Source organism: Vicia villosa, unplaced genomic scaffold (assembly GCF_029867415.1).
Source record: "Vicia villosa cultivar HV-30 ecotype Madison, WI unplaced genomic scaffold, Vvil1.0 ctg.003025F_1_1, whole genome shotgun sequence".
Taxonomy (NCBI): domain Eukaryota; kingdom Viridiplantae; phylum Streptophyta; class Magnoliopsida; order Fabales; family Fabaceae; genus Vicia; species Vicia villosa.
The window spans coordinates 190,641-214,806 of record NW_026706095.1 but is presented as its reverse complement, the minus strand read 5'-3'; the positions used below and the strand labels follow the sequence as shown (position 1 = coordinate 214,806).

At 32.1% G+C, this 24,166-nt stretch overlaps 1 protein-coding gene across 1 annotated transcript; it reads right to left on the bottom strand.

The window, feature by feature from the left end:
* Nucleotides 1–856: 856 nt before the first annotated feature.
* On the bottom strand, nt 857–13,387 carry LOC131640280 (CO(2)-response secreted protease-like). Its single transcript, XM_058910690.1, has 11 exons — nt 13,213–13,387; nt 13,015–13,127; nt 12,812–12,909; nt 11,931–12,086; nt 3,664–3,775; nt 3,041–3,578; nt 2,680–2,780; nt 2,344–2,586; nt 2,103–2,217; nt 1,776–1,992; nt 857–1,522 (listed from the first exon to the last, which is right to left on the bottom strand). Exons 1-11 carry the CDS (start codon nt 13,285–13,287, stop codon nt 975–977), a joined length of 2,316 nt encoding a protein of 771 aa, XP_058766673.1. The 5' UTR covers nt 13,288–13,387; the 3' UTR covers nt 857–974.
* Nucleotides 13,388–24,166: the final 10,779 nt, after the last annotated feature.

Genomic DNA, 24,166 nt, shown 5'->3' with positions numbered 1-24,166 from the left:
TCGAGTTTTCAGTAACACGGAAAATCGAGTTTTTATGAAAATACAAAAAATCGAGTTTTTCGGAAACACGGAAAATCAAAATTTTTGGAAACACGAAAAATCGATTTTTTTCGAAAATACAAAAAATCAAGTTTTTCAGAAACACGAAAAAATTGAGTTTTTGTCGGAAATTCAAAAAATCGTGTTTTTCAGAAACATGGAAAATCAAGTTTTTTTTTAAAATACAAAAAATCAAGTTTTTCAGAAACAAAAAATAAAGTTTTTCCGAAAATACAAAAAACTGAGTTTTTTCAGAAATTCAAAAAGTTGAGTTTTTCGGAAACACGGAAAATAAAGTTTTTTCGAAAATTCAAAAAATCGAGTTTTATTGAAAATTGAAAAACAGAGTTTTTCCGAAAAAAAAATATTTTGAATTTGTTTTTATGAAAAATTTAATATTTTGGAATTTTTTTTATTTGAAAAAATTGTTATTTTTTAAAAAAATTATTTTTTATGAGAAACTAATTTATATAAATAAACCATTTATAATTGAAAACTGGTTCTGAACCGGTTTTAAATTGGATTTGAATTGTTTAAGGTTGGAGAACCTTAGTTCTCTCATTAATTATATTCTTGCTTACAAAAAAAAAAAATTTGGATTTGAATTGTTTAAATTAAAGAGTTCAGTTCATTAACCATTTAAGTGGTTATGTTTTTTTTATGGTGCTATGCAATTCAGTTTAAGTATACAATTCAACTAACCATATTTTTGAACAACCCTAATATAAAGCAAGAGATTGATAGTCAAGAAGAATTATCTCATTGAGAAACTCATATTTTTGAATAATAGAGTCTAGTAAAAAAAAAAAAAGAGCTCATTCCCATACACAACATAATGTTATACAAAAAGTTAAAAAAGAAAAATACAATCAGATATGTATGTATAATTATGTAATCTATTGGAATATGTGTATGTATATGTGTGTGTGAAAAAATTATTCAACTTTGACTGCAAATACTGTATGAACATAGTGTCGACCATCAAGCCATGTTATAGACCCAAAATTATATCCACCATGAGATTCCTTGGCATAAAATGACACTTTATAGGTAATTCTTTCAACATTCTCTGAAAAAACAAGTTTGTTAGGGAAGACATTAACAATCATTCCTTCTGGTGCATGCACCTTTGCAACATATGTGACATTTAAGGCTCCCACGTTGGTGACTGTTCTTGTGATCACTTTTACTTTTTGATTTCTTTTAAGGGTTTGTATAGAGATTGAAGGGTAGTTGATGTTGGATATAAGATCTTGAGAGGCTTTTGGGCAAGTTACATTGGTTTTAGATATTGAGCTAATGATTTTCTTTGAGTAGCCATAATAACAAAGGAATCTGATGTAGTCTTGGATATTTGTTTCGAAGACTAAACCGGGGTTGAGAGCTTTGAGTGGATTGATTTCTCCGACTCCCATTTCGTGTGGGTTGGCATTGTAGTTTGAGCTGTTGGTCACCGGCTTCTTCATGTTATTGTATGTTGTAGCTGAAAAAAGCGATCAGCAAAACAACATAAGTAAATGAAACAGACACCAGACACTAACACGGACACGTTTGATACTAGACCAGACAGAGAAATTGACACGTTAACACTGGTAATCATTTGAGAATATAGGAGCGATTGAATATAACTACATATATATTAGTTTCATGGTGGTATTCAACACTGATACATGTCGGTACGCCTAACACGTGTCAATGCTAAATTAAAATACTAGAAAATTGTTTTGGTCTGGAACCTGTTGTCATTAATGCTGATTTGATCATTGAAGGACTCCATCTGCCATGTACTGATTTGATGAATGCTGCAGCACCTGTCACATGTGGGCATGCCATAGATGTACCTGATTTTATGCCAAATAAGGACGGCTTTTCTCCAATTGGAACACTTCCTGGTTCATCAGTTTTGGGAACCATGGCAGCCAAAATGGCAACTCCTGGAGCCATGACATCAGGCTTCACAACAGATTAGTGAAAATAGTAAGTGCACTGTTCTCGACATGCTAGCGTGTTTCTTGATACATAGCTAAATGAACTGCATGTAGGAACGAATTGTAGAAAATTACCTTGAGAATGTTTTCTGTAAGGCTAGAAGGACCTCTGGAAGAAAAGGATGCAACAATTGGTGCAGGCCTATATCTAGGAACTTCTGTTGTTGGAAGAATTGTTGCGGTTGGATTCCTGTAACAGAAACATGATAATCTGAGAATATAGCTAGCATATTATGTCAATGTATTTTACATTTACTCTCATTGCTGAAATAACGGCTTACTCGGTAGAGTTTATGTAAAGATTGATCATGCTTACTTGGTAGAGTTTATGTACTGAAGGATCTGATGCCATTCAACATTTCCAATCTCTGTGAAAGGAAATGCACCTGCATCAAAGGAAACATCTCTATTATTCTCGTCGACTAGTATCATCCCTATGGCTCTTGCATCTTGTAAAACTAGCTTCTTGATTCGCCTTGAAATATTCGGGTCATCGTTAACACAAACAACAATTTTGCCTGCTACTTTGGTATAATCTAGTGATCCAGGATAACAGTTCCTGCAATTCATAAAAAAACACTTAGTATACGTTTCTTCTGTCGGGATTTTTAAAGCCAAAAAAGTTGTTAACTAGTACTATTAGAATTCGTACTTAGCTTCTGATGTTGGCGCGAATTTGGCAGCAATTTCCTCTCCAAAGACTAGAGAATGCATTGTTGAGCGAGTAAGGTTTGAGAAGTTAATGCCAGCGCCCTCACGATACATGAAAAGATTAGTATATGAAATAGATATTATAGTTAGCTATGAAGCGCGGACACTCTAGATTGAAGGTATGTCCGATATCCAACATTGACACATACGGATGCATATAATTGCATTCAATTACTTCTATTTTCTAAAATTATTATGATACCTACATATCGATGCATTTGTCGTGTTCATTATCTGTGTCTGCGTGAGTGCTTCATATAGTTACGTTTCATATAATTACATCTACAATATTAGAAGCTTACTTGGAAAGCTTTCCCATTTCCAAGGACAACGGTCGACCGAAAGTTCCTATCAATATTAGAAGCCGAAACTGTAAATATCCATGGTGCTGTGTTCACAACAGTATAAGGATCAGGACCATCATTCCCAGCTGAACACACCACCATAACCCCTCTTTCTTCAGCATGAAATGCTCCAATGGCTATTGGATCATTCAAATAATCCGATTGCATTAGCGAGCTAAGTCCAATAGAGATCGAGATTATATCTACTCCATCTCTGATAGCATCGTCCATAGCTTTTAGTATCATCGAACCTGAACAACCTTCTTCTGAGCATGTTTTATAGGCTGCAATTCTAGTAGAAGGTGAACCACCTCTTGATGTTCCTTTTGCTAAACCATAATAACTAGCATTGTTCACGAATACACCGGCTGCTGTTGATGCAGTGTGAGTTCCATGTCCAACAGAATCTCTTGGTGAACCTTTGGCTCCTTCAATATGAGTCTTGTTGCTATTTGAAGCATCTTGTGTATTGTAGTATCTCGCACCTATCAGTTTCCTGTAGTTTTTTCAAGAGAATTCAAATGTAGCATATAATCAATTTGAATTTTTTAACATAAATTTGTAAGAGAAGGAGTGATGACCTGTTGCAATTAGATTTCTTGAAATCATGACCCTCCATGCAAACTCCTTTCCATTTTGAGGGAATCTTGCCTATACCCTCATCTCTGAAACTTGGTGACTCTGGCCATATCCCTTGATTAAAGAACATAGATAAGTATTATATAATTGAATAATATTCAAACAAATTGTTCATAATATTCAACAGGAAAACTCTAGTAAGGTCTTTAAAATTCATGAATTAGTAATTGATGAAGCTTTTCAATAGGACCGTCTTTATAGGTGTGACCGCACATGATTCAAAATTTGTCACAATTAAACTGAGGTTAAATAAAACCTCATAAAATATCGTCACAGTTAAATCGTAGTTAAATAAAGTCTCTATTTAATTTGTCACGGTTAAATTACAACTAACATAATTACGATCTCCAAAAACTTGAGAGCGCTCTGATTAGGAAGGATTTAACTTTTTAGTGTTAAAAAGTTGTGACAGCATATAAAGTCTATATGCTGCTAGCATTTTTATATCATCAAATGTTAATGATGAAGTTAGAAGAATACTGCTACATACACACGATCCATGCTGCTTTATTTAAAAATCACATGTCTAACTAAAGGAAACCCATAATATATGATGCAACATGCCAAGATAAGCTTGTAAAGATTTCAATGAGCACAAAGTACTAGGAAAATTAAATAGGTATTGTTTGTTTTGTTTCAAAATGAAAAATCATGTGGGTAGTAGCAATCATAATAGCTAGTTGCGGGCCACAATGCATAATAGATGATGTTGATGCTAAACCATCAATAGGGAGTGAATACCCAAAAGAGGTGCAATAAGTTATGACAAATCTTTTTCATATGATAACATAACACTATTTGTTTTGGGTCTATAGGTCATGAATTTGTAACTTTTAATGTTTTTTCTCTCATGTTCTTTATGTTATACACTTAACAAATTATCTTTTTTTTTTCTTTTTTGTATAACAACTAAACATTAAATTATATTAAAAAAAAAAGAGAATTGAAAAATAATAATATAAGAGCATCCAAATTCATATATCATGCTACTGTGACATGGTTGATGAATTTAATTTGAGCAATGTTAGTTGGAGTTAGTAAGAATCAATTTATATAACTAATTGAGTTAGTTAGAGGTAGTTATTGTTGTTAATTTGTTAAGTGAAGCAGTTACTTGCTAAACATGTAACAACTACCTAGTGTATATATAGCTCCTATATTGATCAATGCAATAATAATCCTTTTCATTCTCTCACATGTGCTTTCTCAATCATTCTCTTATTTTTCTCTCTTTTCTCTCAACTTTTTTCCCCAACAAATTGGTATCAGAGCTTTGTTGATCCTAAGAAACTTAAATGATTGTAAGAGATTTTTCTCAATCATTCTCTTATTTTTCTCTCATTCTCTCACATGTACTTTCTCAATCATTCTCTTATTTTTCTCTCTTTTCTCTCAACTTTTATCCCCAACAAATTGGTATCAGAGCTTTGTTGATCCTAAGAAACTTAAATGATTGTAAGAGATATCAAGAATGGCGAGTCATGACAACTTTGCACCACACCTACATGTTCTCGATAGCAAGAAATGAGACAAATAGGTGACTTAAGTGAAGGTGATTTTGTTGGATTATTTTATTAATCCATTAAATATGACTCATGTAATTAAAAATTTGCCTTTAAATAAAAGATACTTTAATGTGGTGATTATTTAAGTTGATGGATAATTAAGCCAATGGAATTTTTATTTTGAAATTCAAAATAAAGTTTAAATCCCTCTTCTCTCCCTTCATGACTGTTGGGACATGACTCTTGGGATAAAATGTGATTGTTGAAATAAAGTGCTTATAAAAGGGCATCTTTAGTAAAGCAACGCCAATTTTTCTCATTTTCTCACAAATACACAAAAGTATCTTCATCATCAAAGATACACATAAGGAAAAAGGAAGAGAGGAGAGAACAAATGAAACAAGAATAACAGATATGGATCCGAACACGTTTTTAAGGTTTATTATAGAAATTTGAACACCGTAAAAATCATGATATCAAGATCCACAACATAAAATTTTTCTATAGATTTTTGGTGCACAAGATATTTTTTATATGGTGGAAGCGGGTTTGGAAGCTTTCCTAGAATATGCAACTGTAACACAAAAGAAAGCACCCAATGAAGAGAAGAAAAAGGATTGTAATGTTCTCTTCCTCATTCATCAAAGTGTGGATTTAAAAGGTGTTTGAAAAAATCACTAGTGAACCTTGTTCCAAAGCTACATGGGACAAGTTGGAAAGGTATTTTGGTGGTGAATCCAATGGCAAGAAGGAGAAGTTCCAGTCATTAAGAAGGAAACTCCAACTTTTACACATGAAGAATGTTGAATAAATAGGAGACTAAATCTCAAGATTACTAACCCTTGCAAATCACATGAAGCAATGTGGTGAATCTCTCAAGAAATCGAAGATCATTGAGAAAATACTGAGAACCTTGTCTCATTTCTTTGATCGCATAGTGGTGACCAACAAAGAGACATAGGACTTGGATAGCATGAAGATTGAAGTTTTGCAAAGCCCTCTTGAAGATTTTGAAATAAAGGTAAATAAAAGTGAAACTGAAAAAACATGAATAAGCACTCTTGGCAAAATTCAAGAAACTAGAGGCAAGTAAGGAAAAGTGAAAGAAGAACAAGGGAAATAATCCATACAAAGAAAGACAACATGTAGATGACAAGCCATAAACATCAAACATAAATGGTGGAAGGTCTATTAAGTACCAACACAAGAAGAAGATTTTTGACAAAAGAAAGGTATAATGCTACAGTTGTGAGAAGATGAGACACTATATATATGATTGTCGGCTAGGTAAAGGAAAAAAGCCCAAGAATGGTGAATAAGAGACCAAGATAGCTCGAGATAATTTTGGCTTAGACTCGGATCAAGACATGCTTATGGCTGCAAATGATGTTGAGGTTTCAAAATCCCAAATTTGGTATCTTGATACTAGTTTCAACAATCAGATGACATGAAAGAAAGAGTGGGTGGTTGATTTTGGTGAAAGTAAGAAAGCCAACATCAATTTGGATAATAAGAAATATATCCTAAAAGAAGGTATGTGAAAGTTGCCCATACAAAGGAAGGACGAAGAATAAGAAATGATCAAGGATTTTTTGTTTGTCCATAATATGCAGTGCAGTTTATAAAATGTAGGGCAACTAGTGCAAAAGGGCATTTCAGTGCTCTTGGAGAATGTTTGTCTTAAGTTATTTGACTCCAATAAGAGGTAAATCCCTGAAGTCTTGCTTGTCAAGAAACATGACTTTCAAGGTATGAATTAAAATTTTATATGTAAAGTGTTTTCTTGCAACATCACATGAACAAGAAGTTGAGTTATGGAACAAGAGGAATGGTCGCTTAAAATAAAAAAGCATAAGTCGAATGAATTTCAAAAGGATGGTCCTAGGAGTCCCTAAGGTGCATACCTCTTGAAGCTCATGTAGTGGGTGCTTGGTAGGGAAGTAACCTAGACTAGCTTTCAATTCTAGTTTGCTTATGAGAGCAAAGGAAGTTCTAGTTGTGGTTCACTCATGCATTTGTGAACCATTAGAAGTACTTAGTCATGGTGAGAACACATGCTTCATCACCTTTGTGGATGGATTTTCTAGGATGTTGTGGTTATTTTTTACCAAGGCCAAAAATGAAACTATGGATGTTTTAAAAAAAATTCAAAGTAATGGTGGAAATGCAGAGAAGAAAATTGGTGGAGATCTTGAGAACTGATAATGGAGATGTGTATACTTCTAAGAACTTTGAATCCTTTTATGTAAGCCAAGGTATCATTCATGAGCTCCATGCACTCCCCAACACAAAGGCTTGGCATAAAGACGAAATAAAAGCATTCTCAATATGGCCAAAAGTATGATAAAGCAAAAGAGCTTACGACATGAGTTTTGGGGTGAGTCTATATCAATTGCAACATATATGCTAAACAGGTGCCCCACAAAGAAATTGATAAACAAAGTTCATGAAGAAACTTGGTCAGGAAGAAATCCTAGTGTCAACCATGTAAGGGTGTTTAGGATCCTTGTGCTACAAGCATATCCTACAAGTTAGACACACATGACATTTATGTGGATTTATTTATATCAATGTGTAGTTATTTGTGTCTAACTGGTATGCCTCTTTTTAGTGACCGATTTAATCTGTCACTAAACTAGTCATAGAACCATAAAAATTCATATCCTTTAAAAGAAGCATTCAAAACTCAAAAACACCTATTAATTATCCATTTTATTCGTCACTAAATTGGTCACAATACCATAGAAACCCCAGTCCTTCAACGAAATCATTAAAAACCTATAAATGCAAAATAATACTTTTACTACTGAATATATAAATTGTACAAAACACATATTTCGCACTAACTTATCACACAAATCAATCAAAAATAATTATAAATCTTCTCTTGTTTACATTAGCTCTCACCAAAAAATACCACACAAATCAACCATATCTATATAAATCAAATGATAATAAGTATTCAATCATAAGATGAATAATACATGGCATCAATAAATACTTGGTTGAGTGCCACGAAAAAAGAGAAGATAACATGTATCAACAGAAGTAGACATGTGAATGTGGAACGGTGGTGATACTTTTTTACCTTTCTCATACCCAAACTCGATTCTCTGATAATAAAAAAGTGGAACTGAGAACTTTTCACGATCTCTTTAAAAACAAGAAGTTATGAGAAGTTTCATTTTGCTAAGAATTTTTATATTTAATCTCCTATTTTATATTAATTCAATATTTTTAGAGACTTTTTTTTTTTTTACTTTCAAGAATAACTATTATTTATGCATTTTCCTTATCTTTCTTTTATACTATACATTACCTCAATTTTTCTTCATTTCTCAAATCCTTCTTACATATTTTTCTCTTCTTATTTTGTCTTTATAACCAATCACATTCTAAAAAAAAGAATATGTGACATTATAACATTGTGATAACGCAAATAAATTTGTAAGATTCATTACTTTCTTTCTCTCTCTCCACTTCTTATTATTTAAATATAAATTCTCAAATTATAAAATTCTAAAACTAGAGTACCTAATTTAGGGGTTACTTCTCCCACCCTTAGTGGTGGAGAGCCACACTATAGAAATTTGAAAATACTCTCTTAATTCCAAAAGTACATCTCTCACAAATATTTCACACCAAAATATGTTCTAAATCAGAATACCATTATTTTCCCCAAAATATAATCCGGGAGTGTATCTCCGGAGAAACCCCAATAATGATTTTTTTATAATTTAACAACTCAGTGACAAATGCATAAGTGTATTTTTGAGATTGTCAAGCAGAAATTTTTTAAAAAACACCACCATGCATGTTTGATTCACTATGATCATTATCACCATTTTCTTCTTCAAACCCTACCAAAACCTTCTTCTACACTCAATCAACGTTTCTACTTCAAAACAACATTTATCAGTATTTTCATATAAAAAGGAGTAAAAGAGACAAAAGAAGGTAGAATTTAAGGTAATGTACATGTATTTCCTTCCTTATTACTTCCTATAATCTGGTTTTTTGTCTAAAAAAACGAACTTTGCATCCGGATTTCTGTTGAATATCATACGAAAGTGTATTTCTAGAATTACTTTGGAGTTAACTTAGGTCAGTTTTTAATTATATTATGTTATGATTGGCCTTAGATATGGTGCACTCTAATGTTTTCCCAAAGCTAGTCGGCTTACGTATGTTAAATCGCTTGATGTCCAAGTAGATGTTGGTATATAATTTACAAATAAACATGAGTTTGGTCTTCATGATCATATTCTCCAATGGATCCGCGCGCATGGAGGTTGCTAAATTAGGTTTCGCCGTTGTAATTGGGAGGTCAGATAATGTTTTTTTTTTATAAAAGGCAAACATTTGTGACACAAAGATGCGAAAGAAGTGGCAAGTGCATAAATCCTACGTGATCATATGCTCCAATGGATCCGCATGGAGGTTGCTAAATTAGGGTTCGCCGTTGTAATTGGGAGATAAGATAATGGTTTTTTTTATAAAAGGCAAACATTTGTGACACAAAGATGCGAAATAAGTGATCCTATGTGGAAGTTGAAACGTGATGCCACTTATTCCTGGAAATGTGAGTGTCATTTTAAGTTGTGCGGATACCTTATGGCAAATATGGAGATTTAATGTGATTTGTGGTATACATAATCATGACATGTGTCACAAGTTAGTCAATCATCTCATTGCATGTCACCTTAAGGTTGAAGAGAAGGAAATTGTTTATGACATGATATTGAATATGGTGTAGCCCAAAACATACTTGTAACTTTAAAATTTAAAAGACCTTAAAATATCTCAAATATCAAGAAAGTATACAATTTTCATGCCCGAAAAAATAAGGTGATAAGAGGGGATGAAACTGAAATACAACAATTGTTGAAGCTGTTAGATGATAACCATTATGTATCTAGGTACATAGTGTGTGCGGATGGAGAAATATTTTGAAATATATTTTGGAGTCATCCTGATTCCATAAAGTTGTTCAACATATTTCCTACTGTGCTCATTATTGATTCAACATATAAAACCCACAACTACAAGCTTCTATTTTTTTGAAATTGTTGGTGTTACTTCTATGGAAAAGAATTTTTTGGTTGAGTTTGCATTTTTGGAAAGTAAAAAATAGGACTTTGTTACTCAAGTTTTAGAAGTGTGTCATACTTTGTTGAAGGACTAAGGAAATATGTCAAATGTCATTGTCACAAATCGTGATACCATACTAATGAATCTAGTTGCCAATATGTTTCCTACATCACGTGCATTACTTTGTAGGTATCACATAAAAAAAATGGAGAAGTAGACTTAAGCATGTGGTAGGGACCAAACAAATCAAGGGTGAAAATGGGAAAATGGCCAAAGCTAGTGTGATATTGGAAAGTATAATGGATGCCTTAAATGATATAATAAATTCTTCTCCGTAAACGTTTTTATCTAACAATATATTTAGGTGGTGACACATATATTGTATGTAATGTTAGATTGATATTAACAATGTAAATTGTATATATTTTCATACATTTTAATGTATATTTCAGTTTTATAAAATTTTCTATCTTTTTTATACTTCATAAAAGGTTATGTTTCTATAAGAGGTTATGTGTGAATAGTTCAAGGTGAATTCAAAAATGTATTTCTTGATACATCCCATTTTCTAAAATAATTCTAACTTAGGTTTATTCGAAACTATATTTCTGTATACACTCTGATTTTACTAAACAAATCAGGGTGTATCCAAAAAAACGTCTCAAGAATATCCTCTGAGATAGGATTGAATTTCTAAGGTTCATATTAATCTAAAACTTGTATAAATATGGGTGTCTGTCATCTTGTTAGCATAAATATACACAAAATATCTCAATATTCATATCTTGCTTTTGTATACATCAACGGTGAGAAGTCCCCTATTGATTTATGTTCCTAAAGATCATCCGTTTTGTCAATCTAAAATCCATACTAAAGAATTTGTACCTACACATTCTAAAGATCATTCGTTTATGTGGAATACATCCACTGTTATAAAACAACAGATCTAATTGAAGTGGATGCGAAGATTGCGAAATCAACCGAAGATATTCAAAAAATATTGAAAAATCCTCAACCATCACTTGATGATGAAATATAATGTTATATTTACGTGAGCGATTATCTATGTAATGTTACATTTTTAATATATGTCATAATAATGATTGATGTTAATTTTTCTACATCTATTTCTAGATTGTGAAATACAACCGTTTCTAAAATTACAATTCTAAATTTTGTTTTGGATTTTTCACAACTTGTACCGCTTTTTATTGTAAAATTTAATTAATAAAAGTTACATCACTTTTAATTCAATTTCTTTAAATAACATTGAAGTAGATGATGGAGAAACACCTAAATCAGTTCATTTTTAAAGTGAACGACTCACTTCTATAACATTCAATAAAAAAAAATAAAAAATGAGTGTCAGAGAGAATGATAAAAATACATTAGTCCTAAGTCCTAAAACTCTTTTATTTATAATAAAAAAAAACACTTATATTGTATTCATGATGTGTTCATTTTTACCCCTTTCATTAATAAAAGTGAATATTAGAGTACTATCCCTTTCATTAATATAATTTTCTTAATCTATATGAATTAGTCAATTAAATCACTCATTAATATAAGATGTGTCAATGAGAGCATTAGTTTAGAAATAAAAAATGAGTCACCTGTGTCAATGAGAGCAATGATTATATCATTTGATGAATGTTGGGAAGTAGTGACAGGAGGTTTCATTCCCAAATCTGAATCTAAAAAATCCCAAGATCTTGTTGTATGCAATTCTAAAATTGGATCTGGGAACACTGACACCACACCATCGTGTCCTGTTTACCAATCAACAACTGATAGTTACCTCAAAACCAGACAAATCCATTTATATAACAGCCTGTTTATTTATTTAAATTTATATGATTTATAAAAAATATACTAATAATTTACATTCTGAATTTATTGATTGTATTCTTTGCATTATTAAAAGTATTTCACTTTAAAACTTAAAACATCTTTTTCAACATTGTTAAGGTTGGTGAACATCATAATTAATTTTCATTCTCTTTAATTATTAGTACTAATCTAGACAGATTTTACTTAAAGCAAAGAATCACTATAATGAAATTGACACTAGTATTTTGTATTTGTGATCCTTAAAATGAGTTCTTACTCACATTAAAAAAATTAGCTATGTAAATTTTAATTAGTAAGAATATGTTAGAAAACTATATACTTTTTTCCCGGATCACTGTTATAAATAAATTTAATTCTTTTATTCGTTTAATAGATTGATTAATGTATCTGATTTCTATTATTTTTATAAAGATTAAATACATCAATTATCGATTTGTTGAATGAATAAAAAAAATCGAATTTACTTATAACATTCTTATAAGAAAATATTAAATAGTATTTTATTAACATGGCTAAAAATATTGATAAATAAAAAAAGAGTAAAATATGAAGCAATGTATTCACAACAAAATAGGAAGAAAAGTCAATGAGTCATAAAAGTTAAAAATTAAAAAGAAACAAAAAGAAAGAGAAGATGAACTACCAGATAATGCAGAAGCTTCATTCTCTGTAAGCATGGCAGAAAATCCACTAAAAGCATGACTATAATGATGAATAAGTTTTACCCTCTCACTTTCTTCACTGAAAAAATTAAAAACATTTCCATTCCATAAATTCGATTAATCGAAATATCGATTTTAATTAAAGGATAAAAATGAATTGATAATGTTGTAAGTAAGTAGTAACCTTGGAATGAATGATGATAGTAACTGAAGATGAACTGATTCAGGTATTTGTCCATCATCTACATCAATGTTGTTTGGTGATGAAATTGGATTTCCCATATAAACAACATAAGGCTACAAAAAATATAAAATATAAAATAATTTGATCACTCAATTATCATATAACAAAATAAAATAATGAAAGTGTAATGATATGAACCTTAGTAATTTGATCTGCAATTATTGTATTGAAGATAAGAAGAGAAGCTAAAAAGAGGAAAAGAAGAAACTCCATTGAAGATGAGGTGTATCAATTGTTGTTAATGAAGAGAATTTCTCATTATTTGTTCATTTTATAAGCTAATTGTGTGTGTGAGTGTTTTTCTTGCTTAAAGAATGAAGCATGTGAGAGCATATTTGTTACTTTGCTTCTTTGTGTGCAATGGTATAACTACGGTTACTAGTATTACTATTTTATTAACGTTTTTTTCCCTTTATTCTCTCTGGCGTTTACTAGTTTTATACTAATGGATGATACTAATGTTGACTAAAAAAAAACACTGATACTGCTTGTAGAATAATTTCATATTCATTAATGATTTATTGCTTGTCAAGATCAATTAAACTAATATAGGAGTTTTTTCTTTTGATAAGAACCCTTGGAAATGGAAGGTTTAGTTATTGGGAAGAATAATTGGCTTGAAATTGGTAAGAAATAAACATAAATATGAGTCGGTGTGTGAAAAGATGAATTTGAAAAAATTCTTTAAAGTCACATATTGAAGGTATAACACTTAGTAGTGCTAATATATTTTAGATTACCTTCTTGAAGAGAGAATGTACCATCATAAACCATCATGTGTGGGCGTACCGCCGTTGGCTCGATTTGAGCTTGGTATCCAAAATATATTAAAAATATCAAGTCAGAAATCACTTCCAAACCAAAAGAATTATTGTATACCCCGAATAAAATGAATTCATTTTGGAATTTTTAAATGGTCCATAGCACAAAATTTCATAACAAACCAATCTGACTCGAAAAAAAATGAATTTATTTTAGGATTTTCAAATGGCCCATAGCACAAAATTCCATACCAAAAGGAACCTAACTCTAGATGTAGACCCGAGAGACCTCACTCTTTCTAAGATCAACCTTAAATACATAAGCAAAACCAAGACTTAAATTGCACCATGACATAGAACATAATCAATGTCATTTGGGTTAACAATCACCCTTACCCCTAAATGTGTTGTGTGCTTGGTAAGAATCGTATCTTTAATTAACTGCTATGAGAAAACCACAACTTTAGAATGCACCAAACTCTTTTAGATAAGAGAAAATACTCTTTAAATATCAAGAAAAAGACATGTCAAACTGAAGAAGCTTATATAGACGAGTATAAGTTATTATCACGGAATACAAACCAGCCTCACTTATCAAAGGACCAACACAAATGATCCTCTTCTAAAGAACCAGAAACACCCTCAATCACATCCACTAGATTGACCTCCAATTCATGTTCTAAAACAAACAAACTCCTACTACACCTAAAGTCATAAGATCAGATCTCGTTCACAAAGGAACCTATGTCTCCAACTCTTCCAAATTGTTTGTTTGGAACCTGATAAAGTCTCAAAAAACGAACTCTCAAGGGGGTACACTCGCACCAAGTTCCCTCCTAGAAGAAGATGGATATGTCATTTCCCACCTTCTTTAAGATGCCCTCAATGAACCAATCACATTTTTCTTGAGGGTCAATACCAAGAAGGGAAATTCCTTTCCACCATGCCAAGGAACATCTAAAACCAGTCGAACTTCCAACAGAAGCAGATAAGATTGCACTGACCCCCATATTTAGCTCAAAAAATATCGACCTAAAGGCCAAATCATGCATATCTCAGACTCCTAAGCCTCCATCCTTCTTAGGCCTACACAATCCCAACCCTAAAACCTACAAAATCTTATCTTTGATAGTGGTTCCTCTCCAAATAAATCTCCTTTTACAAACTCTTCTCAACTTTTTCAATCATTTCAAGAAAGGAAAAAAAATAAAATAATGATAGATTTAAGAATAAAGTTCAACAAACTACTATACCACTCAAGTTGATGTACTTGTTTCCCGGAGACACTAGTGTGTTTGAGATAGAGTTAACCAAGGGTCTTCAGGTAACTTCAAGAAGAGGGTTAGGTCCAATCGGGAGTCCTTGATACTTAAATGAGAAAGTTTCTTATTTGCAGGGCTAAAACTATTCCACCATTATTAAAAAGATCAAGATTCTCATTAACCCCAATCAAACTACTCTTAACAAAATTAACCCGAAGTCCCAAGAAAACTTAAAAAAAACCCGAAGAGTAGATTTAATAACCTAGATATTATCAACAATTTCCTTACCTAAGATCAAAGTATTATCAGTATACTAAATATGAGAAAATGTAAGATCAGAGGTACCCACCTTAAAATCACGAAAGAGATCAAGATCACCACCTCTTCTAAGCAAAATGTGCAAACCCTCAGCGACCAAAACGAAGAGGAACAAAGCTAAAGGATCACCTTGCTTGAGACCTCTCTGAATATTTATTTCTTGTGTGGGATAAGGATTAACCAGAATGGATCATTTCCCAATAAACACACAGGCCCATATCTAGGAATGCCACGTAGTACAAGAACCAAATTAGCCTAACATATAATCAAGAATATTACAACTAACTGTGTCATAAGCTTTCTCAAAATCCACTTTGAGGCTAAGACAATAATTTTGTAGATTTCTTAGCCAAATTGACAAGTTTATTAACAACCAATACCTCATCTACTAGAAGATGACCTCTTATAAAAGTAGTTTGATTAGAAGATATATTACTATTGCTAGTATAGAAGCTAACACTTTATATACCAACTTATACATGCAATCAACCGATAAATGGGCCAGAAGCCACTATGATAGGACATGGAATCCAATTTAGGGATTATTGTAACAAAAAAGAAGGAGAATGAACCATATGAGGTGGAAGTTCCAAGAATTCTCCCTAATGAGCTGCTAAAATCTCTTTAAAAATGGTAAAATTAAAACTATATTAACTTGGAATTTTATTACCATTAGACTGAACAACCATGTTATCAATCTCAAAAAGGGTGAAAGAAAAACAAATGGCTACCTAATCATCGGGAGTAATATTTCAAAAGCCAACCCCATCCAAATTCGGCCTATTTATATAGGATTCTAAAACCTGATTAGTGAAAAATATGATTACCTCCTCAAGAACCTTGTCAACCTTTTCTACCTAAGTTTTACCAACACATAACTTTGTTATGATATTTGTCATTATCCTACTATTCACATAAGCATATAAATAACCAGAATTAACATCACACTCGTTAAGCCATATATCCTTGTATCTTTGAGCAAACTGAGAATGCCTGGAGCAGATAAGGGTCCAAAGATCCAAAATCTTTATACTTTAAAGGAAACACTAACATACAAAAGGAGACCATCCTTGACTTTAAGGTTCAAAACTCTAATATTATACAAGAGCACAATAATCTTTGCTTCCAAAGCACTGAACACCTATTTCTCCAAACGCTTAAGGTTGACTTTAAGATATTTAAGCACCTCTTTAAGAGCAAAACCCTTTCACCCTACATAAATAAAACTAGCCCAATTGTACCAAACAATGTCATTTAAACCATAATGAGTATGTCAATGAGTGTTGAACCTAAAATGTTTAGGGCCCCAAATCAGAGAAGAACACATAAGGACTAACAAACAGTTATCAAAGACATCATGGAGTAAGGCCCGCTGAGATGCCTCTCACTATAACCCTTACAAACCTTCATACATAAGAATTATATCCATGAGACTAGTCACCCTTCCATTAGGTTAATACCAAGTAAATTGACTACCCATGAAGGGTAAGTCAAAGATCTCCATTTGATAAAAATATAGAGAAAGCAACATGTTCCACATAATCGACGAGCCTCTAGGACTCTTTCCTGTCCAATATCTCATTCATGGAGCACACATTATTGAAATATCCTATTACACACCAGACACCGCCTTGTAGATTAACTTTGCATCTAGTGATATCTCTCCAAAGAGACATCTTATCGACATAAAAACATTTGTAATAAACATTTACAACAAAACAAATTGAATTAAGAACTCTCCAACAAAAGCAATCACCCAGGAAACTGACACCAACAAAGGAAACCACCAAAGAACCTAAAGAAATACACCATATGGATAACAAGCCTACATTATTACCGTCATTCGATGTAAAACTCCAATCGCGTAACAAATTTCTCCAAAGGTAATAAACTTAAGAAGTAGAAACCTCACACAAATTGGTCTTTTGGATTGCCACACGACTAAGGTTGTTAGCCAAAATGAATTGCTTCACCTTGGCCTTCTTAACAATCCCACGCAGACCACAAATATTGAAGGATCCTACAATTGTTGAAAACCCATTCTAGACTCCAAGGTAACTTCTTATAACATTCTCTAATCTCTAAAAATCAAACCTATCAATCTCTTACTTGTCACCTTAACATTTTGGGCATAACAAAAAGCGTTCGATCTTATCATTAATTTCTCTACGAAATCCCAATATACCAATAGAAAAATAACTAGAGGAGGAGAAATCTCATGGTGGATAGTCAAGATAAGATCAAGAGAATCTGAATGCTCCAAAGGAGTGGATGTTCGAATCACATCCTGCACACAAAAAATCAATAAAACTTAAGGGGGGGAAATGCCTGCAAAAGGATGGGTAATATGGGAGGCCTCTGAAGATCCTTCACATCTCTGGCTAACGGTAGACAAACAAAAGTCCTTGGAACTCCAATGAAACTAGACAAAGGCACCATTAGCACTTCTTCTGATTCGACCAAAGTGAGTAGTGACCTTAGAAACACATCTAATGAACATTTCTCACTCTATTAAATTACTTTAAGTTTAGACAATTTCAAATGTTGTTCAATTATTCTAAACACTTAATTGTTACATCAGTCACTTATTTTTCTCAATAAACTTACATCAATTTAATTTTTTTCTTACATAAAAAATAAAACAAAAAATTTAATATGTTTTTCTTTCCTTGAACATTTTTGTCGGAGTACTAGTCTTTCTTTACTGTTTCTAATGATTAAAATTTCACCATTAAAAATGATTACGTGAGATCTCGCAGATTCAAACCCAAAACTCCGATAAAAATTGGTCTCATCATCAATTATTTCTCTATTATTAGTTTAAGTGTTTGTTAATATATTATTTTTAAATCAACATATTATCACATATTCACATGCAATCACAATTGCACAATTCGAATTAAATCAAAATTAACCCCTTAATCAAATGCTTAATAGAATCAAGTATATGTTACACCATGTTAGAAGTGTGTTAGACGGTTAGTAGTAAGTGCATTTGTGCATAGTGAACTAGTATTAATTGTCAATTCAAAATACTCAATTTCATTCATTTGTTCACTCAAATTATTGTGAAAAAGAAAAGAAAAGTAGGATTCTGGTTACCTGTATAGATGTTCTCTCTTTAATAAGATCGTATGAATGAAATAAATTAAAGTAGATCATATGCTTGAAATGCAAGTAAATTACCTTCCTTTTGTCCAAAAGAACTGTTGAATACTTCCATAGCAATGTTTAATCATCTTATTTGATTCTTTTCACTCCCTTTTTCCCATTCCCATTAACTAATTTCTTCGTCTTCAAGCATTTTCTTTTTTATCGGTATCTTATTTGCTATAGTCTATAGGTTCTCTCTTGTGCTCTTTGGCCAATTAGTTACGGGTATAGACTATATAGGGTCAGCCTTGAAAATGTTTTGAGTACTCACACTAAATTAATAAAAGAGCTTTTCTAAACATGCTTTTGTGACAACCAAAACTACTCTAAATAGTTATATAATTAGTCAGCATCTTTAAATGTCGAAGGTACTTCACTATTCTTTAATATCCCTCCATAAGATGAATCTCCATGTGTCAATCAAGCCTAATTTTCCAGACAGACCCTGAAGAAATTTGCAAGCTGCTCAAAAGGAGTAACATGCATTAGTGTTAACGTTAACACAAGAGGAATTATCCTGCTACCCTCATTTATACCCGACATCCCTACCCTGCATATTTGTGTGTTTTTATCGTTATACTATTGCTTAAAGTTACCGGTTTCATAAAGTATAAGTAAATATCGGAAATTTTCGATAAAAAATCATAACTTGCATGAGTTTTTATCACAAATTTCAAAATTTCTGATAAAAACTCTTGTACTTTTATCAGAATTTTGAAATGCATGAGTTTTTAATGGAAATTTTGAAATTTTTCGATTAAAATTCTTGTATTTTTTACCAAAAGTTTTGAAACATGAGTTTTTATCGGAAATTTTAAAAATTTTGATAAAATTTAATACTGAAAATTTAAAAATGTACTTACAGACAATTTAGTCTGTTACCAAAAATTTCACATGAGCTGCCAGAAATTTCATTCGCACTTTTGATTCAAATTTGTCCATGAATATTTGGGAAATAGTAAAAATATGGAGTGCCAGATATAACTGAGAGGTGATAGGTTAAATTCTCTTAGCACAAGTGCAAAGCTCAACACAATAGCTTTTGACAAGCACAAGAGAAATATCAGCAGGCCCAAGAAATTAGAAGATTACGTTTAAGCTGCAACCACTCGATAACTAAATCCAGCAAGCTGTCATGTTTACAATTTGTTAAGATTTCTTCTAGATACTATATTAGCTGCCATAGTCCTTTCATTCTGGATTTGTGGATCTACATTATTTGTAATCAAGCCATTAGATTTCTATGTAATGTGGCTATATATAGTATGCATTATCTTAAATGAAAAGGCATCAAGAATTTTTTTTATCTCCATTCTCTTCTATAATCTTAGGAGGATTTCCTTATCCTACTAATTCAAGGACTAGACTCTAACAATTTGGTGCTTTCACTACTCTTACTCACCTCCACCTACAACGAGGCCACCAACCAATGTCTAACGACTTGATGACCTTTATGCAAAAGTAGACACCATCATCGAACAACTTTCCACCCTCATTACAACACCCCCACTACCTTCACTTCAAACACCACAATTCCGACACCACCACTCACCACACCCCGTATGAAACTCGATGTTCCCAAATTCGACGAAACTGATGCACCTGGATGGATCTTCAAAATATAACAGTTTTTTTACTATCACCAAACACCAGAGGAAGAAAGATTCATCGTCGCCTCTTTTTACATGGATGGACCAACTCTTAGTTGGTATCTTTGGATGTTCCTCAATGGTTTAATCACTAATTGGGTCAGATTCTTACAAGCCTTGGAAGCCCGTTTTGCATAGTTATACTAGGACAACCCTTTTAGTTCCCTTTTTAAGCTTGTGCATCGTTCCTCAATCTTTTCTCCTCATCTGCTTCATCTCTAGACTCTCATCGGAGATTCGTCAAAAGGTTCAAGCCCTTCTACCATTTCCATTAACCCAAACAACAACATTGGCCAAATTAAACTCCAAGAAGACAAAATCGAAGAACACTGTCGTTCCTTCAAACCCAAAACCCAGTCTGCAAATGCTCCATCCTCCAACCCTACACCACTTCAAAACATACCACATTCACTTCCTCTACTACCCACACCTACCACAAATTGATCCAACTACATAATCTATCATCGGAAGAAAAGGCTTCATGTAAAGAAAAAGGTTTATGTTACAACTGCGATGAAACCTTTACCCCTCAACAAAAGTGTAAAGGACGTTTTTTCCTCCATACAACAGAAGACCTACCCGATCCCAACTTAAAAATCATGAACATCACCCCGACTCCTTTGATTTCAAACCCACCACCACACTGAGCGAAAATTCCACTGATGCCTAAATTAGCCTCCAAGCACTTTCCGGATACACCGTTGCTTCCACATTCCGCCTTAGGTTGATGGGGGTAGCACTTACAATTTCGTCCAATATCACATAGCACGATTCTTAGAGCCCCCTTTTGTCCTTACTACCAACCTCAAAGTTATGGTTGGTAATGATGCCAACCTAGAATGTAACGCGACTATGTGTTGTTGTCCCTTTATCACTACATTCATAGACTTTTTTGGTTGATTTCTACGTTCTCCCTCTCTATGGAGCTGGTGTTGTTTTTAGGGCCCCATGGCTCCAATCTATTGTGCCGGTTCTAATCGGCTGCACAAATCTAAGCCTTTCTTTTACACACCACAAAAAAAACGACATCCTCACAGCTAAAATTCCAACCCAACTTTTTCAACTTCGGCCCACCAAGTAAAAAGACTGATTCAAACCCACTCCACAACAAATATATTTTGAATCCAAGTTATCACACCCAAACCCATAACCTGAAACCAACAACACAACACCTTATCCCTGAGATTCACTTTCTACTTCTCCATTTTTCAACCTTATTCAATTTACCTTCTCAACTTTCACCCCCTAGACAATGACCACCACATTAACCTCCTTCGCAACTCAATTCTAATAAACCCTCGTCCATATATATATATATAGGAGGGATCAAATTACACCCGAAGAGTTACACCACGAGTTACACTCGTTCAATAACTACATCTCGAAATAATATTTTTTAAATTCAACCGTTGGATTGAAACATAATATCATATAGATCATACCTATAAAGTTTGAGCTTAATCTATAATGATTTACTATATCATCAAGATATCCAAAGATTAACGTCAAAATGAGCTTTCCTATAACGTTAATTTTGATGTTATTCAATGACATAGTAAATCATTATAGATTAAGCTCAAACTTTATAGGAATGATCTATATGATATTATGTTTCAATACAACGGTTGAATTTAAAAAATATTATTTCGAGATATAGTTATTGAACGAGTGTAACTCGTGGTGTAACTCTTCGGGTGTAATTTGATCCCTCCTCATATATATATATATATATATATATATATATATATATATATATATATATATATATATATATATATATATATATATATATATATATATATATATATATATATATATATATATATATATATATATATATATATATATATATATATATATATATATATATATATATAGGGGACGACTCAAGTGAGAACACTTGGTTATTATGAGAAATGAGAACAATGAATCACGACCATTAAATTTTGATTTTGTTGATTTTAATGGACTGGATTGGTTTCTCTTTCTATATTGATTTAAAATAAATATTAAGGATCATAGAAAGAGAAACCAATCCAATCCATTAAAATCAACAAAATCAAAATTTAATGGTCGTGATTCATTGTTCTCATTTCTCATAATAACCCAGTGTTCTCACTTGAGTCGTCCCCTATATATATATATATATATATATATATATATATATATATATATATATATATATATATATATATATATATATGTATATATATATATATATATATGTATATATATATATATATATGTATATATATATATATGTATATATATATAAAGGACATATCATATGAGAATGACATTCTTATGTAAGAACATGAGAATGAATCTGAACCATTAGATTTTAAAATAAATGGTTTAGATTATGTGTCAATCTTTTTTCTCTCTCCTCCATTATTAAAATAAATGATGGATGAGAGAGAAAAAAACAATGACACATAATCTCCACCATTTATTTTAAAATTTAATGGTTCAGATTCATTCTCACATTCTCATATAACTTACCCATTCTCATAAGATATGTCCTATATATATATATATATATATATATATATATATATATATATATAATATATATATATATATATATATATATATATATATATATATATATACTTATTTCTAGAAAAATAAGATCGAACTCCAAATCCAAAACATGCTTGACAACAAACTCATCCAACACATTGAAAGCCCTTGTATCTATTCCTAACACCCTTGCATCTTTCTCTTGTTTAAAGAACAACTTCTTGAGTGTAATTCATGTCAAATTACATCTCCTTTTTGTCACACTTTGTTTGTGTAATTTTGTTGAGAGAAACTAGAGAAAGAGAGTTGATCAATCTTGTAATGATTCAATTTTGATCAAGCTCATAATAAACATCAAGAATCAAGATCCATTTAACCTAGAAACTTGATAGAACCTCTGAGTGTATTCTTCATTCACCGACATCAAATTCCTTATTGATATCTTGTGAATTAGAGTATGTGTGAGTAACAGAGAGAGAGAGAGAGAGAGAGAGAGAGAGAGAGAGAGAGAGAGAGAGAGAGAGAGAGAGAGAGAGAGAGAGAGAGAGAGAGAGAGAGAGAGAGAGAGAGAGAGAGAGAGAGAGAGAGAGAGAGAGAGAGAGAGAGAGAGAGAGAGAGAGAGAGAGAGAGAATCATTTGGCACTGCTCATCATCTTCAACCTTAGTCCTAATCCAATATTATGGACCCTCATCTCTAAAGATTGAGTGTTTGAGGGAGACTAGTGGTACAGTAGGGTATCTAATGTTTTTGTGTGTAATCAAAATGCTTATATCAAACCTATGAAATAGTATAAGATCATGATTATTTTCCGATGGTTTTAACACCATTAAAAATTGGAGTAGGCAAAACGAGGACGAACGTCAAACCACTATATATCTTTGTGTACCTTTCTGTCTTCCCCTTGTCTCCTTTAATTTTCTGTATTCATTACTATAGTTATTGCATCATTGCATCGTTTGTATGTCATTTATATTAGATCTTGTGTATAGAGATTTCATGTGTAAGCATAGGTCTGCGATGCATCAAATCTATTGGATCATCATAAATCCAATTATGTTTTGAATGAATTTCTATGTAAAGGTTTTTAAATCGCTTTGTTTAAAGCAACTTTGATTATCTAGTAATTGATTTGCATTATAAAGAATCATGCCTTTAGTGATATCTTGTAGTATTCTTATTGAATTAATTCATTGAGATGCCTTCAAACTCTCTTTGCATTGTGTTTTGCTTCTATTTTAAAATCTCTTGATTTCGTTTTATGGGACCTAAAATATTTTTGAAATCGTCTTTTTAAAGATTGGTCTATTCAACCACCCCTTCTAGACCTTTTGTGTCGATATTCCCACCAAACAACCACGACTATAGAGTAATTGCATTGGTGTAGTCCATTTAAGACCCTATTGATTTCCTTTTTAGAAGCTTGTA

Coding starts and splice junctions, on each gene's coding strand:
- LOC131640280 (XM_058910690.1), bottom strand. CDS start 13,287: ATGGAGTTTCTTCTTTTCCTCTTTTTAGCTTCTCTTCTTATCTTCAAT. Junction 12,910..13,014: donor CTATCATCATTCATTCCAAG/GTTACTACTTAC, acceptor TAATTTTTTCAG/TGAAGAAAGTGAGAGGGTAA. Junction 1,993..2,102: donor TTACAGAAAACATTCTCAAG/GTAATTTTCTAC, acceptor TCTGTTGTGAAG/CCTGATGTCATGGCTCCAGG.